Source organism: Macrosteles quadrilineatus, unplaced genomic scaffold, assembly GCF_028750875.1.
Source record: "Macrosteles quadrilineatus isolate MER2022 unplaced genomic scaffold, UCM_ALF_1.0 Scaffold_8__2_contigs__length_117827958, whole genome shotgun sequence".
NCBI classification, from domain to species: Eukaryota; Metazoa; Arthropoda; class Insecta; order Hemiptera; family Cicadellidae; genus Macrosteles; species Macrosteles quadrilineatus.
In genome coordinates this window covers 16,227,738-16,246,741 of record NW_026542601.1, presented here as the reverse complement: position 1 = coordinate 16,246,741, position 19,004 = coordinate 16,227,738, and the positions used below count along the sequence as shown (strand labels likewise).

General features: G+C 32.8%; 1 protein-coding gene across 1 annotated transcript; it reads right to left on the bottom strand.

Annotated features, from left to right (window-relative positions):
• Window positions 1–4,420: 4,420 nt before the first annotated feature.
• Window positions 4,421–5,368, bottom strand: LOC129000220 (uncharacterized). The gene has a single exon (XM_054427175.1). The coding sequence runs from the start codon at window positions 5,366–5,368 to the stop codon at window positions 4,421–4,423; it is 948 nt and encodes a 315-aa protein (XP_054283150.1).
• Window positions 5,369–19,004: the final 13,636 nt, after the last annotated feature.

Genomic DNA, 19,004 nt, shown 5'->3' with positions numbered 1-19,004 from the left:
AGAAATACAACTCCTTGTTTGTTTTTGTCTGCCTATTTGTATTTGTCAACGCACAGGTTATCACTCACTTTTGCTTTACTATTTTGTCGTTGATTTAATTTCTCTACACATTCTATTAGACAATTTCGTACTTTTTATTGTAATTGGTTTTACTTTATAAATTATCTGTGTGAAATATTTTTGCCAATCATATTTAATATAGTTCACAACCACCACATTAGTTGATCCTTAACATAAATTGATCACTCAAATACCAATAATTTGCAACCAAAAGGTGAGTGAGCGTAGCGAACGAACTTCAACCTGGAGGCGAGTTAGCGTAGCGAACGAGCTAACCTGAAGGCAAGTGAGCGCAGCGAACGAGCTCCAACCTAAAGGTGAGTGAGCGTAGCGAACGAGCTAACCTGAAGGCAAGTGAGCGCAGCGAACGAGCTCCAACCTAAAGGTGAGTGAGCGTAGCGAACGAGCTCTAACCTAAAGGTGAGTGAGCGTAGCGAACAAACTTCAACCAGGACGTGATTGAGCCATGCGAACGAGATAATCTTGAAAATTAAGAAGTTAAACGGGGCAAAGCCCGCGGGTTACAGCTAGTATTTAATATAGTTCACAACCACCACATTAGTTGATCCTTAACATAAATTGATCACTCAAATACCAATAATATGTCTGTTAGTTCCCTAAACTACCTCGAGGAGGTACAACACTTACGAATATTGTAAGTCACTAGTTTGAATTGTAACGTATAACTATGCATTGAGATCAATGTAATCTATTCCAGGTATAAATATAAGACACAAAACTGTATTCCTACACATTTAATGAGATGTTGTAATTTTCTTTCCTTTTTCGATGATTCAACCATTGTATATGACCTAAGCTACAATTGTCAATACCTTACAAGGATAACTTCAATATCAATGTAAATATATATAAACGAAACTGGAAGTTATTTCTTTCAGTGTTATTTCTTGATATCCTTACTTGTATCTAAAACAAAAATTGCACACATTAAAGTTATAGTTAGTATTTCTATTCATAAGGATATCATCATAGCATTAGCAGCATTAGCTACAACACTTGACATTTAGAGGCACTTCAAGTAAAATAAGTCTAATGGCATTAATTAATTCTTTTTGAGTCTTATTGAGTCTTTCTCGTAATTGTATCTTACTGGAGACCATGACCATCTAAACCTCCTACCTACTCTTTATTATGTGGAAATACAGAAGCGAATTACTGTCGGGGAAAAAAGTTTAGACACTCGAGTTTGGAGCTCTACAGAAAAGTTACCAACTAACTTAGAAAAACGCGTAGTATATATAAATTTACGTTGTTTTATTCTACGTATTCCTGTGAAAACAAAAAATTTTTAGCTCGTTTAGGAAATTTTTATGACAGTCGGAAGGTAAAAACTCCCTGTTTTTAGAGTACCAAAATCCATCTTATGACTTTGAAAATTCGCACAATGTAAACTAAACGGCAGAACTTTATCAAACTTTAATACAATATGGACACATATATAATGAATTAATTTGTGTAGTTTCAGAATTTTTACTCTACCCAAAAGGTTTTTGTTGTAACTTTTGTAAATCAATTTTTTCTCAAAAACGGCAAACGCTAGAAAAAAAATTTAAAGCTTGTTTCGAAGGTGATTGAAATGAAATGAAATGAAATGAAATGAAATGAAATGAAATTAAATTAAATTAAATTAAATTAAATTAAATAATATTTTATTTCCCATTAATTATTTACAGATAAGTACATTGTATTTTTTTCTTTACTTAAATATGATACAGCAAAACATTACTAACTAGATAACAAAACAAAAATATATACTGTAGAAATAAGTGAATAAAAGTGTAAAAAAAAAACATTCTAAAAGAAAGGAAAAAGTCTACATAGGCAGGGCCTGTGCGTAGACTCGAGTTGCGAAAAAGATTAATTTAAATGGGAAGTAAAAAATATTTTTGAAAATCGTGAATTGTGCGATTGTTTTTGTATTTGAAATATTGATACTGCTCAACCAAATTGTTACGCATGTAGATGTTAGATGTAGATGTAGATGTAGTAGATGTTATTTTTCGCAATGACAATCTATGACAACATATTTTTGTTGCCATGCACAGCGAGCAGCTACCGATCAAATACAATGATACAAATAAAATACAAAATAGCAATGATTGCTTACTAGCTAGAATGACGTTTAGTTTCTGAAATTGTTTATAACATTTTTTTAAGAAGCAATATATTAAGTGGAAAGGGAGTTTTAATAAACATCCTCATATAATTTTAGCTTTAAAGTATTCTTTTTCATCGTCATTATAAAAAGGGTCGTATTAAATTCCCTAGCCAATAGGAAATGTGATAAAACCAGCTGTGTGACCTGTATGGGCTTAGTATAATCCAGTGAGGCTGTGTTTTAATCAACAAAGTTTCGGTTTTGCCAATAAAATACCGTTATAGTCGGGTGGATAACTTGGACTGTATTTCACAGAGGTTTCATTTAGACTCTGTAGGTTCCCACAAAACTGTCCAGTTTAATTTTTGTTTTTGTTTTTGTTTTTTTGCTTGATAAAAAGGGTTCAAAAGTTCTTAAATAGCTTAATTTCTTTTTGAGTTAAATAGCCTACAATTTTGACTCAGAACAGTAATAGATGTAATATATTTCAGTTTCATAAGTAATGGTTCCTGTAAAGAAAGTTTTTGAAATTCATTTATAGAAATTTTACTGAAAAAAATTAGATAATTATTTAGTCCTACTCCTGTTCATGGGAAACAGTACATTACAGAGAGTTACTTTAAAGACCTATTGTAGTGACAGCTGACAGCTGGTTTATTATTCATTTAATTTGCTAACAACACATGTTATGATTATTGTTTGTTGTTTGGTATATTTCAGTTGTTACCTAGTTACAGAAATAAAAGATTGTACATTTTTTTATTTAAAAGGTTTTACATTTTTTTAGCTGTCACTACACATATACTAATTGTTTACATAATAGTATGGGAAACCGAATAAAATATTTTCTCCCATATTCTACTTTTTTGGGGTGGAGGTTGTCATTCATCTGCTTTAAGTCGTTTTGGTAAAACTGATTGTGTTAAGTAAATTATTATATTGAAGAAATAAAGGGATTACCTTATCCAACCTGTTGCTGGTATGACAACTAGTTTCGTTCCTTAGAACATCGTCAGGTCATTGTATGCAACCACATCATCAAATTATTAGTACATTGTGGTATGTCAAAAGATTCTTTAAAACACTGTCAAAATCACAATAGTAATAACTAGTCATGTTGATCAAATTATTAAAATGGAATAAAAGTGATAAAACTGGTTAAAACTGTAAAGGCTGGCCAGCACTGTCTTATCACTGTCACTGACTAAATAAAACAGTTTTATTTGTTTTATTTACTTAGTGACAGTGATAAGACAGTGCTGGCCAGCCTTTACAGTTTTAACCAGTTTTATCACTTTTATTCCATTTTAATATTTTGATCAACATGACTAGTTTTTGCTATTGTAATTTTTTAAGTGTTTTAAAGAATCTTTTGTAATGCCACAATGTATTAATAATTTGATGATGTGGTTGCATACAATAACCTAAAGAAGTTTTAAGGTACCAAACTAGTTGTCATACCAGCAACTGTGGTTGGATAAGGTTATCCTTTTATTTTATCAATAATATATTCTAACCAAGGTGTTATGTTTTGGCTGTAATAACCATATACAAAAAGAAAGAGTTTATAAGTGGACTGTATAAATATTAACTGATGTTTGTTACCTTGATGTTGCATTGGTTTTCACTAGGCCTACTCCTCTTCATGTATTTTCCATTTATAAATTTATTGTCCAGGGGCCCCTTTTTTTGGTCCTCTTCATATTGCATACTGGCAATTTAGTTAAATATATCTTGCTATGCTATTTTATATGTATCTTGCACTGCACTTGATATTAAATGATATTAATTTTGCACTGTGAACTGATCTGATGCTTACTGGCATCAACATGGTTATAGTAGCACACACTAGCACAGTTAAAGTTAAAGTGAGAGAGTGATTGAACTGTACTGTATGATTTTTGGACTGCTTGCATTTACAGGACTGACAACTTAAAAAATGAAATTATCCTGCTCATACCAACTTGGTATTATAAGAAATTAAATTAACTATTCTTTCTTGCTTACTAATTATAAATTAGTAATTTTGACAATATCTTTTGTCATGTTAAATAAAATAAATAATAAAGTAATAATTACATGACATCTCGGCCCCCTTGAACCCCTAGGTTCAACAAACTTGGTAACAAAATAAATCACACTCATCTGTTAAATTCAAATCAATGACTTCAAAAAATAAAAACAAAGTGCAATGACACTGAGTGGGAAAACTTAAACTAGCCTAATGATACTAATGATTGCTTAATCCATGGGAAGTGGAGAGAGCTTTGTAACAGGGCGAGTGAAGCGTCCTGATTTTGTAACCACTTCGGCAACTCGAACAATGTTGTCATTTCCAGGGAAGACCTTGATGATGCGTCCGAGTCTCCATTGTAGAGGGGGTAAGTTGTCTTCGTGAATTAGAACAAGATCATTGACTTCCAAATTCTTCTGAAACTTGACCCACTTTGAGCGCTGCTGTAATGTAAACAGGTATTCCTTATGCCAGCGTTTCCATATGCGTTGTGTAAATGACTTGACCTGCTGCCATCTCTTCAAACGGTTGGAAGGTATTTCGGAGATATCAGCTTCAGGTAAACAGACGAGAGGTCCACCACTAAGAAAGTGACCAGGGGTGAGGGCTTCTAACTCTCCAGGTTCCGAAGACAGTGGAGTGAGAGGTCTGCTGTTGAGAATAGCTTCCACTTGACAAAGCAGTGTGTTAAACTCTTCATAGGTCAATAAAGTGTCGCCAATGACACGTCGCAGATGATTCTTCACACTTTGAACTGCTCGTTCCCAGATGCCGCCAAAATGGGGAGCATGAGGAGGTATGAAGTGAAAAGTGATGTGCTGATCTTCCAAAAATCGTTGTGTAGGTGATTGCAAGGCTATCTGCTGAAAACTTTCTTGTAGTTGACGAGAAGCACCAACAAAGTTCTTGCCATTGTCAGAATATATGTTGGAGACCATACCACGGCGAGAGATGAACCTTTTCAAAGCAGCAATAAAGGCATCGGAGGTCAAATCTGTGACCATTTCCAAGTGGACAGCCTTTGTAGACATACAGATAAAAAGACAGATGTACACTTTAATATTCTGAAGTCTTCTGAGGTTATGTAGCTTTACGGCAATAGGTCCAGCGTAATCGACAGCTGAAGAAGAGAAGGGTCTTGTGGGAGCAACTCGACTACTTGGTAAGTCACCCATGAATGGCGGGGTTAGCTTAGGTTTGGTCCTGTAACAACTTATACAACGAAATACTCTGGCCTTAATAGCACTTCGAGCTGACAGAATCCAATATGTTTGACTTATAAGTGACTGTAATTGTTGTGCACCACAATGTAAATATAATATATGATAGTAATCTATTATAAGTCTAGTCACAAAATGGCTTTTAGGCAACAAGATAGGATGTTTTGCGTTGAAGTTTATTGCAGCATTTTTCAGTCGACCACCAAGGCGTATATGTCCAGCTTCATCCAAAAATGGGGCAAGTTTCTGCAAATGATTAGAAGGAGGTTTCTTGTTTTGCAGGTTAATAATATCAGAAGCAAATGATTCTTGCTGTGTTAGCAGAATTACACGAGTAGTAGCTGCTTGAAGTTCCTTTAGAGTAGTAGGTATATTGGTTGATGTATCACCTAAGTTTTGTGACTTTGACTGTTGATTTGAGCACATCTTCGAACTCATTTTATCCTTACAGCGATGAAAAAATCTTAGTATAAGTGCAACAATATGAATTAGCTTCGTCCAAGATGAGTATCTCGTCAAAATTTCACATGTTGGTGTAAATTAAAATTAAATTAAAATGGAATAAAAGTGATAAAACTGGTTAAAACTGTAAAGGCTGGCCAGCACTGTCTTATCACTGTCACTGACTAAATAAAACAGTTTTATTTGTTTTATTTACTTAGTGACAGTGATAAGACAGTGCTGGCCAGCCTTTACAGTTTTAACCAGTTTTATCACTTTTATTCCATTTTAATATTTTGATCAACATGACTAGTTTTTGCTATTGTAATTTTTTAAGTGTTTTAAAGAATCTTTTGTAATGCCACAATGTATTAATAATTTGATGATGTGGTTGCATACAATAACCTAAAGAAGTTTTAAGGTACCAAACTAGTTGTCATACCAGCAACTGTGGTTGGATAAGGTTATCCTTTTATTTTATCAATAATATATTCTAACCAAGGTGTTATGTTTTGGCTGTAATAACCATATACAAAAAGAAAGAGTTTATAAGTGGACTGTATAAATATTAACTGATGTTTGTTACCTTGATGTTGCATTGGTTTTCACTAGGCCTACTCCTCTTCATGTATTTTCCATTTATAAATTTATTGTCCAGGGGCCCCTTTTTTTGGTCCTCTTCATATTGCATACTGGCAATTTAGTTAAATATATCTTGCTATGCTATTTTATATGTATCTTGCACTGCACTTGATATTAAATGATATTAATTTTGCACTGTGAACTGATCTGATGCTTACTGGCATCAACATGGTTATAGTAGCACACACTAGCACAGTTAAAGTTAAAGTGAGAGAGTGATTGAACTGTACTGTATGATTTTTGGACTGCTTGCATTTACAGGACTGACAACTTAAAAAATGAAATTATCCTGCTCATACCAACTTGGTATTATAAGAAATTAAATTAACTATTCTTTCTTGCTTACTAATTATAAATTAGTAATTTTGAAAATATCTTTTGTCATGTTAAATAAAATAAATAATAAAGTAATAATTACATGACACAAGGGTCACAATGAATAACAAATTATTGCAGACAAAATCCTTTCCTAGTCATATACTGTCACATCCTTAAAACATAAAAATCCGTTACATTTCCAGTGTTTAAATCTCGAGGGTGGACGAGTAAAGTGTTGTATTCATTATTCAGCTCTGGTCCAGTTGATTCTACACTGGCAGCCCCCGGGACAAGTATCCTGGTATTTTCTGATATTAAAACGAATTTACGACGCTGTTTTGTCTCACAGTTTTATTAGTCTTTGAAAATGTAAAACCGAAATATGCATGCTCTGGCGAGTTTTTTGTTGGGATTGTGTTTCATTTTAATAAGAAATATAGCTGTGTATTAAAATAGTCTGTGCAATGTTTCTTCTTTAAAGTTTTTCAAAAATTGTGTAATAATAGGGCACCTCATAGATCCACAAGTCCATTTTTGTCTTTTAGTTTATTTAACATGCTTTATATGGAAGTTTAGATTTGAAATACGAATAGAGAACTAGGAAATATGGGGGACAATAAACAGTTCCCTAATGGTTCTTTAGTTATAAAAAATAGACGCACACGTTTGATTTAAAAATCTTAAAATGTACATTGAACCGTTGATTGTAAATCATTATTCAAGCATACACCCACTTTTCCAATCAATCAAAGTAGTTTTCAACCAGATTGTACTCATTTTTACATGTCTGTTACTTGAAGAATGGACTTTAATCAAAACTGTAACCTATTCTTACAAAGAGAGACAAAACGAAATTATGTAGACAACAGTTTCTAGAATTTTATGTCACTAAATTAAAACTAAGCATTTTCGAAAACGAAATGTTATGATAGTGCAGCCAATTTTCATACGCTAGTGAATGTATAATGCAATCAACTATATCGTTTAGTACCTGAGCCAGGACCTGAGGGATTGGTAATATATTTTCAGCATACATTCCCTTCTATCATAAATAGGCTAATATATTTTTAATTTAGGCACTCAAATATTTGACATTGGCTTGTGTGTTAGTGCAAGGATCATTGGTTTGTGGACATATCTACTTAACTAATAAACGAAAAACTAATCGGAACGAGAGGGAGTTACCTAATTGTATGTAATTGAAACTTTATTAAAAACAAAACTTCGGCATTGCCGTATGAAAAATTAAAAAAAAATATATTATGCACACAAGTTTTAATAGTTCCTGGACCATTTCGTTGTCGTTTTGTGATTCCCTTAAAATCCGTTTCTTAAAACAGCCCTTTACAGATAAAATCACAATTTTCGCCTGTCATAAAGCTCCTCGAGAGTAAAATGTTTCATATTTTACGACTCCTTTCACAAATTGGACTTTTTTCTTTACGATCTTCGTACCTTTGGAATTGAGCTCGTTAAATATACACGATAGCATTGTTATCTTTCATTATTAGAACGGGTCTTATTTGTCATCCAAAAATGCATGTTTTGTTTATTATTTGATACTATAAGTAGCTTTTTAAATATTGTAAGAAGTAAAACGAATTTACGTGAGTTACTGGAATAATAAAACACAAATTAGTGTTTATTTGTTTTGGATTTATTGTTACTAATAGCATTTAAATATTTGTAGGCACAAAATAAGCTACCGTAGTATTTTTCACCTGTTAAGGATTGGTCGTTTTGCAAAATGACACAAATTAAATGGTCAGCCAAATGTCTGAATTGATTTTCAATTTAATCTATTTAACATTGGTTTAACGTGTACCTAGGTTTGCTGCCACAAGGAAAATAATAGAGTGTGTTTTCTAGTAAAATATTAATAGCTTGTAAGATAAATAAATTTACCATTTTTTATCAAAATATACCCATAAAAAAGCAAACAACAACATTTTACAATATTCTCCATAAGAATAACATGGGAATTTTAATTTAAATCCTTTTTTTAATTTTCTCCGGTATCAATAAACATACAAAACAAATTATTTGTTTTTTTAAGCTCTTTAAAAAGCTTTAGAGATATTCATCCGCTATGTTTTTTTAGTACACAACGATTCGGGCGTAAAAACGTTTAGGGGAATGTTTGAGTGAGTCCCCATAACTAGAATTTCTAATTAATTTGAATTCTAATTAGTTCTCTTGACTCTCGAAACTTAATGTAGTCAAAACACCTACTTTATCTTAGACTTCCAAGATAAATCATTTATTTCCAATTTATTATTTTCAAATTACAACTATTCACATAAATCTGTTGTTCATTATTAATGATATACCTGAATCTAAATTTGATTAATACAGTCAACTTGTATGCTGAAAACAAGGGTTTGCAATCCTGAAAATAAATCTATTAAGGTGAAAATTGACAAACTTATTTTTCACATCGACATTTAAGAATCGACGCTGGAATTCCCGTTGGAAAATCCTTTGTCTAGCTAAAACACTACAATAGCGTTGACTACATATACTCTATTTGCTATTGTTTTGCTGTTGTTGGTATGTTCCATATAAAAACATTCCAACAACCTTTGCGTTGTAAAAAAAAAATACCCCCACCACAGCAAACATGCAGACTAAGTGACTTTCCATTTGCTTGATTGGAATTTCTAAAAAATATTTCCTTATGTCAGATTTATTCCCACTTTATACAACATTATGTTTAACGAGTGCTTAGGTTTGCTGCTACACGTTTGCTAGTAGTGTGATTTATTAAGTGAATTTGTGAGTGTAATTTGTGTTTAGTGAATTGTTTATAGTTTAGTGTGAATGAAAGCTTAAAATGTGATCAAAATAATGTATCCACAGTCAAAAACACTGAAACAATATACTCCATAAGAATGAGATAGGAATTTTAAATTACCAGTTTAATAACATTAAAGCAACGCTTCCATATATGTACTGCATGATTTTTTATATTATAAAATGGCTTAGAAATAAATTGTGAAATTTTATGGTTTCTCCATATTTCCATGACCCTCATCCCTTTCAAAACCCCCGTTCTAATAGTTTCAAAACCTCCAATTACCCTGATTTGCGAATCGTTAGAATGAACGTTGGTTTACATGGTGGTACCAAATTCATCCAATACCCCCACCACAGCAAACCTGTTGACAATTTGTTAATATATCACTGAACAAACGTATTTAAATTTGTTTTATAGAGAACAATGTGTTAAATTCCAGCGTAAATTCATACCATATTATAGCTAATTATGACGTTCAACAAACTAGTAAGTAAAGCCAATAGCTTATTCTGATCAATATATTTACACAATCCTGATTAAAGCAGTATAGCCAGAGAATGTTGTCAGAGCAGTATAAGTATATTAAATTTAAACTTTAAGATACTTAGTTCAACAAAGAATGTTTGCATTCTCTAAATTTATTGCTGTTGTTTAGATGGATTTCACAGCTATTATGAGCGTTTCTCCATCCTGTGGAATAACTCCACCCCATTCCAATCTTTGGTACTGGAATTTCATTTTCTTTTCAAGTGAGTTGACATCAAACGAAATCTGTCACGGATGATTTCGATCTTGAATTGACTCGGCGGGTGGTGAAAAGCTTCACTGGTCAATATATTTACGCCCTGGTACCACGCTGTTAGTGATTCATTTCTGCAAAATCAGACAATTTCTGTGGTTATAAGTGGATTCCACCAATGAATTTGTCGGCTCATTCCTTAGTAGTAATGTAATATACAATTTCGCAAGACATTTTAATTTTGCCGGGTGACAAATTATTTCATTTAAGTATTTTTCTTTCTAAATTACTGACATATTCAATATCCTTTGTAGTACATTTAAGGATATAAATATACTAATCAAAGATATTTTACAAGAATTCGTAGGCAAACACTTTAAAAACAGACAAATGGTTGAAAGGTTGGGTTACTTGAAAGACAAAGACAAATTGGGCCTGTGTAAAGATAAATGACAAGCAGTAGGTGTGCTTCACGGACGTCTAAACTGTACACAAGGAAAGTATACCTTAAAACAGCACGCCTATACATCGAGTGTGTACAATGTCTTTACTTTATATTTAGTTTGATTATTATGAAGATCGGTTAACTATTCGCTCAAAAAAGAGGTGGTGGGAAGATGTGTAAATTTGCAATATGCCAGTATAAACGTCTCAATAATTTCACAGGTAAAACTTAAAGCACATTTATCCTAGCTAGTATAAAAATAATAACCTCTATATTTCATTATTTCACTTTGTATTTAGTGAACATTTAATATGTGATTGTTATATTATTTATCTTTGTAATTATTGTTTAATCGGATTGCCCTAGAGTACGATATTTGTGCATGAACAAAGGTCTTATGTACACTTACCTGATCATATTCAAAGCAGTTTTGGACAAACGATTGACCTCAAATATCAGTAAACCTGACTAAGCTAGATATTATATCTAGAGGTAGGTTGGTTTGTAAACTGGTAGAGGGTAGTGTATAATACAAAGATTGCCGTTATACTTAATTCGGTTTGGCTATATGAATAAATTTAATTGAAGACCTTGTATATTTAACATAAAGTAAAATTAACTGTTTGCTCATTAAGTTAACAAATGCATACACGAATATGATTTGACAAATGTTTAAAAATGGTTGGTTAATTTTTTTTTCTTAGAATATTTTTCTACTTCGGCATAATCTATCCCGTACACTACAAAATGGCTGCCAGTGGCCCGGTGATCCCGGCCAGAATTACTACCTACCTGCAGATATTCATTATTACAGTATTTAGTGATAAGCCTAAACCTTCTGAGCAATACAATAGCCACATTCAACATAACTATAGTATAGAACATTATTTCCATAGAAGAAGAAAACCCTTTTCTTACGTATGAGTATACTTCTCAAAGAAAATATATAACCTAATACCTTTTCAATCATTCTTCTGTGAAATGATAAATTAACTGTATTTCAAAATTGGAATTGCCGTTGATTACCTAAAATACTAAATGATACCAGTTATAAAGTTGTTTTAATCAGCGAACATCATATGAATGTTTAGTACTTAAAGTTACACCCAACAAGTCCGTATTAGTCAATAAATCACAGGTACAATAGTTTGTTTGGCAACTTGGCTTGTATTTCAGCGAGAGCAATTTAGACTTGTGGAGTTTGTCACCCGAGTTGTGCAATTAATACTTTGAGTTCACAATGTCGAGATATTGCACTGGGGGATTTTAGCGAGACTTGGATAGTGAAATTGTTTGAAAAATACACCTTTGGAAATTGATTAATAATTATTGTAAGACGTTATAAATTTACAAAATTTTTAATCCATGAATCCTACTACAGGCTACATAAGTACCATATTTTAACCCTTTCCGGACCTCCTATAATATGTATACTGACAGCAAAATTAATAAAAATTTAAAAAACTAAAAATATCTGTTTTACATTTGTAATTTAGAGAATGTTGTACATAGTTGACCTATGCAGCATATTTGTTCAAAATATTTTTTTAATTATTTTTTTACATTTTTTGTTTTTACGAAGATGAATGTTGTTATATATATAATCAACTATAACCAATATATGTAGTAATAATTGGCGGATATATCCGCATACCGTCCATGGAGCCAAAATATATAGGCGGATATATCCGCCTCCGTCCGCTATGCACAAAATGATAGCGGATATATCCGCCTATAGTCCGGGAAGGGTTTTAAGAAAACATTATTAGTGGGATAGTTTTGAAAAGAACGTTTTCCTCCATAATAAATATATAAAATTGGAAAATCGGATTTTTTTGTCATGTCGCCACGGGGCCTTGGACAAATGACATTGACTAAAGCGTATGGTTATTTTCCCAGAGCAAAACTCGATTTATATGATCTCACTGTATATGCCTACTGTCCCGAGCCACGTTTGCTGTTTAAATTATAAGAGAAGGGTTGTATTTATCCTTATATACAGTTTAGCCGTCAGTGAAGCACACCTACTGCTTGTCATTTATCTTTACACAGGTCCAATTTGTCTTTGTCTTTGAAGTAACCCAACCTTTCGACCATTTGTCTGTTTTTAAAGTGGTTACCAACAAATTCTTCTAAAATATCATTGAATAGTCTATTTTTATCCCTAAACGTACTGAAAAGGATTTTTATAAAGATGTGTCAGTTTAGAAAGAGCAAATCAAAATCTTATCCTATTTGGTAGTCAACATGTTAAGTAAAATGTCTTGTGGAAATATCTTACTGTTGGAAGTTAAATTGGGTTTGAATTATTTTTTTTTTATCAAGTGATAGAACAAAACCAGTAAATACTTTAACAATTGACAACAAAAATCTAATTATATATCATCACTTCTTATTATTTTAAATCTTGTAACAGGTTGTGCCAAGAATCCACTTTACAGAATAACATTTAAAATTAACTCGTGCAGTTACTAACTCATGCAGAGTACCGATTTTTATTACTTCGTATAAGTACACCAGTTACTTGTATTTAAAACTCAATATCTAAGAAATTTCCTTTGGTCTACTTATCAAAACTATTATTTACAAATAAACAAGATTGGAATTTGGTTTTACTATTTTTTATTCATCAATCTATTTGACAGAAACTCCAGCAAACAAAACAGAGCTGCCAACTGCCGACACAAATATTCCCTTTGCCGCTAAGAGGTTGGCAAACTCTGGACCTCCTCTTATATCCATATCCGATATCCATTTATCAAAGTTTACTCAAATTAGATCGTAAGTTATGAAAGCCCAACTATTTGTATTTCACATTATATCCATTATTATTGCATTCGATTCATATTTCCCAAATATTTATTCGCATTAGTTGTTAACATAATACATAAATCTTAGTGGATGTCGCTTTGTTACTATCTAGAGAATAATTTACATGGTCATGACTGTTTTAATTGTGAAATAACAAGATTATGACTTTATAGCTCCATTAATTGTCCGGATTGCTTGCGCTAAGCCATTGAAACAATACATTTTCATTTTCATATCGCATACGTTTAATATGGCACCATTTATAAAATGCTGCTGTTGCTGTTTGTTATTATACCGCTGCAAATTAAGTTACTGCATAACATTATTCATCTTTCTACTACGATGATAAATGTTTTTCCAAATGTTTTTAAATTATCATTTGTATTTGCATAACATGTCTAGGGCAGTTAGAAGGAAACAAAAGTTATTTTATAATAGTCTAGGCATATTAGGAAAGTTAGCAGAAAGTTTAGGTACAGTCCTAATCATCACTTTTCTTTATGTTTTTTGGGTCGCTGAACACGAATATGAGGTTTGCTGACAGATATTTTGCCCGGAACATTGGTTATTTTGTGAAAAACCTTAAAATTTTGGCACTTTTTTTGGTTTTTCGGGCAAATCTCGGTAAGTATGGGTTTTTGAGAAAATCCTGCTTTGTAAAATTAAAGATGACAAAATTTACTACAAATTTCCTATATAATGTTTGTTTCTACGACGAACCGTTTCGCCACTAGAGCACAATAAAAAAGGCCAGAAGTACAAAAAAATTTAAACCATTGCTAAATGCTGCCGTTTTACATTAGGTTTCCATGGAAACAACCCATGTTACGATAATTTTAACTATTTATTCATGAAAACAAACTGAAACACACTTAAAAATACCCCCGCCACAGCAAACCTGCAGACTAAGCGAATTTCCATTTCCCTGATTGGATTTACACTAAAATGTGTTCTTAGAAATATCACATTTATTCCCTATTTAAATAAAAGTTTAACGAGTACTTAGGTTTGCTGCAACAGGGAGGGTAAAAAGGTGTTTTTTGTAAAATGTAATAATTTGGTATGAAATGAATGCATTTTCCAAATTTGATAAGAATAACATGGGCATTTCAAATTTACAGATTTTTGGAATTTTCTCCGTAACCATTAGGCGCATAACAACGCTTTAATATACTAATTTATTTGTTTTTTTAAGCTCTACAAAATGGTATGGAAAGAAATCGCTAAATTTTAAGTTTATAAAAAATAGGAAAAACCAAATTTTACCCCATAAAACCCCCCATAAATCCCTGTTCCCATAATCCGGTCATGCTGGTTCGCGAACTCGTTCGAATAGACGTAGGTTTTCACGTTTGTCCCAATTTTCATCAAAATCGGATGATTTTTGTTCGCCCTAACGGACACATATATGAATTTGAACGGATGGTGTTTTTGGTCTCTAGGGACCTCAAAACGAAAAAGTAAGTCGGTCCCGGGTCCAGGTCTTACCATGAGTAATACGGTAAAAGCTTATTCCCTATAGGGGAAATTCACTAATAAACTAACTAGTGTGTCTTCTGACCACAAAACTCAACCTGAAAGAAATACCCGTCTTTTAGGATTAAATTGTGAAAAATGGAGACAATCTTTCTTTTTATAATGTTAATAACCTCATGAATAGGTTGGTTGGTAGGGTAATGTAATTCACTCTCTTCGGGTCGAAGGTTGGCATTCCATCCATTTTTTTTATGGGCCCAAGATGAGAGAAAAAACATCTTCCACATCCTCATTTGCTTCTAAGGCTTCCTCAAGGGTAAGAAACTGAGGACCAAGTTTATCTTTGTGAATATTCTTAGCTGCCTACAGTTTTCTTCTTTATAGCAAGGAGTGGTGAATATGTTGTCGATTAAGTTTTTCTTGGTTGATGCTTGGTTTTTTATGGTTAAAAGGTTGATGCTCTGGCCATAACTTTTGTGTAGTAGGAACCCACCATCAATAACATACTGCACTTGACCATGGAAGTGCTTGTTTTCAATGGGGACAGGGGTTTTAGGCCTTTAAAGATTTGATTTGGTTATTTGTGCAAACCGTTATTATCAAACAACGAGAATGAGTATGGACCCAGTTCGTAGGAGAAGAAGTATTTTAGTTCTTCATCAGAATTCTTAGCGATGCTGATACGTTGAAACAATGTGTTGGGGTTTACGGGTAAGAATTATCTACTTTCATCGCGTTATTCACTATGGCAAGGGGCTGGACACAATCTACTCGTCTGAATTTGGCGTTACCAAAGTTAAAAGTTATCTACAACTCTTTTAATGTATTTCATCCTTTTTTCTCAATCACTATAGCAGTCAACCCTGTGGCCAGCAACATCCCTGTGCTGAGAAAATAAATGGGGGTTTTGTGGGAACGGGAAATGTTCCAGCAGTCAGTCATACATCTTGGCATAGATTTATCAAGTGTGTTTCAGTTCATTATCATGAATAAATAGTTCTAATCATCGTAACATGGGTTGTTTCCATGGAAACCCAATGTAAAACCTTTGTAAAACAGTTAGGGGTTATTTTCATTTTTGGTTTTGCCCAGCATGATCGGACTATGGGAACAGGGATTTATGGGGGGTTTTATGGGGTAAAAATTGGGTTTTCCTATTTTTGACCCTATAAACTTAAAATTTAGCGATATCTTTCCATACCATTTTGTAGAGCTTAAAAAAAAAAATAATTTAGTATATTAAAGCGTTGTTATGCACCTAATGGTTACGGAGAAAATTCCAAAAATCTGTAAATTTAAAATGCTCATGTTATTCTTATGGAGACTAAGTAAACTGTTGTAGTTTGCTTGTTTATGAACATATTTTGATCAAATTTGGAAAATGTATTCATTTCATACTATATTATTACATTTTACAAAAAACACCTTTTTACCCTCCCTGTTGCAGCAAACCTAAGTACTCGTTAAACTTTTATTTAAATAGGGAATAAATGTGATATTTCTAAGAATACATTTTAGTGTAAATCCAATCAGGGAAATGGAAATTCGCGTAGTCTGCAGGTTTGCTGTGGCGGGGTTTTTTTTTAAGTATGTTTCAGTTTGTTATCATGAATAAATAGTTAAAATTATCGTAACATGGGTTGTTTCCATGGATACCTAATGTAAAACGGCAGCATTTAGCAATGGTTTTAATTTTTTGTACTTCTGGCCTTTTTTATTGTGCTCTAGTGGCGAAACGGTTCGTCGTAGAAACAAACATTATATAGGAAATTTGTAGTAAATTTTGTCATCTTTAATTTTACAAAACAGGATTTTCTCAAAAACCCATACTTACCGATATTTGCCCGAAAAACCAAAAAAGTGCCCAAATTTTAAGGTTTTTCACAAAATAACCAATGTTCCGGGCAAAATATCTGTCAGCAAACCTCATATTCGTGTTCAGCGACCAAAAAAACATATAGAAAAGTGATGATTAGGACTGTACCTAAACTTTCCGCTAACTGCCACTTATATTCCTAATATGCCTAGCCTATAAGTGCAGGGGAAATGATAAAAAACGTTACATTGATGTTTTTAGAGCATTTAGTTTACATACAATAGTGTTCTGTTTATTTTATTCTTACATTAAAATTGTAAGTCATTCAATTATAGTTCTCTTATATAACAGTACCTATTACAGATCTGTATTACTGAACTCTCCCCGTTCAAATACTATAGTGGTGTCGCATTCAATTATTGGTCCAGACGTGTTGGTAAATATTAAAATTTTCACAAAACAAGGAAAGAATGCTATGATACTTTTCAACTAGTAGAAGTATGCTCTTAGTAGGCCTACATCAAACAAAAACTCACTGTCAGTCACTTGCCCTTAAAATAGTAAGTTAAATTTTAGCATTCTTCAAAATAACTATTACAGTATACTCATGATTTATTAAACTGATATTTGACATGAACTATTGACCATTTTTTAAATATCCCTACCGTAGTGGTACCACAAATTTCAGAATGTAATTTGACAAAAATTAAAAAGTTTAATTAATGAAAGCTTATTATTGGAAGAAGTTATTAATAATATTTGATACCTTCAGGCCAATTCAATATAACAGTCCAAGCATTAACCTAATTATACTAGAATGTATGTCAATCGAACAATGTGGTTCATTTGCTATGTAAGTTGTAATAAGATTTGCAGCTTGTGACCACCATCCATCATCTTGGCATGTCAGTGTAATTGGTACATAGCCTCTCAGGTAATATGGCACAGTGGTGTAGTTGGTTAGAAGGTTTGTAATTTGTATATTACCTGTGACAACCATCCATCATGTTGAAATGTCAGTGTAATTGGTACATAGCCTCTCAGGTAATATGGCACGCTATGTAGGTGGTTAGAGTGCTTGTAATTTGTATATTACCTGTAACAACCATTCATCATCTTGGCATGTCAGTGTAATTGGTACATAGTCACTCAGGTAATATGGCACGCTATGTAGGTGGTTAGAAGGTTTGTAATTTGTATATTACCTGTGACAACCATCCATCATGTTAAAATGTCAGTGTAATTGGTACATAGCCTCTCAGGTAATATGGCACGCTATGTAGGTGGTTAGAAGGTTTGTAATTTGTATATTACCTGTGACAACCATCCATCATCTTGAAATGTCAGTGTAATTATTACATAGAATCTCAGGTAATATGGCACAGTGATGTAGGTGGTTAGAATGCTTGTAATTTGTATATTACCTGTGACAACCATCCATCATCTTGAAATGTCAGTGTAATTGGTACATAGCCTCTCAGGTAATATGGCACGCTATGTAGGTGGTTAGAATGCTTGTAATTTGTATATTACCTTTGACAACCATCCATCATCTTGGGATGTCAGTGTAATTGCTACATAGTCACTCAGGTAATATGGCACGCTATGTAGGTGGTTAGAAGGTTTGTAATTTGTATATTACCTTTGACAACCATCCATCATCTTGGGATGTCAATGTAGTTGGTGCATAGTCACTCAGGTAATATGGCACGCTATGTAGGTGGTTTGAAGGTTTGTATTTTGTTTATTACCTGTGACAACCATCCATCATCTTGACATCTCAGTATAATTGGTGCATAGTCTCTCAGGTAATATGGCACGCATAGTAGGTAGTTTTAAAGATAACATTTTAAACCCTTAAAAGTCAAAATAATGGATAGCTTGCTTGAGGGGAATTTTCGGAAACATATTATTCTTGGATTTTTGTTTTATTTTTACTTGTATATTACCTGTGACAACCATCCATCATCTTGAAATGTCAGTGTAATTGGTACATAGCCTCTCAGGTAATATGGCACGCTATGTAGGTGGTTAGAATGCTTGTAATTTGTATATTACCTTTGACAGCATCCATCATCTTGGGATGTCAGTGTAATTGCTACATAG

Bases quoted from the DNA above. Each gene is read 5' to 3' on its own strand.
- LOC129000220 (XM_054427175.1), bottom strand. From the start codon at position 5,368: ATGGGTGACTTACCAAGTAGTCGAGTTGCTCCCACAAGACCCTTCTCT.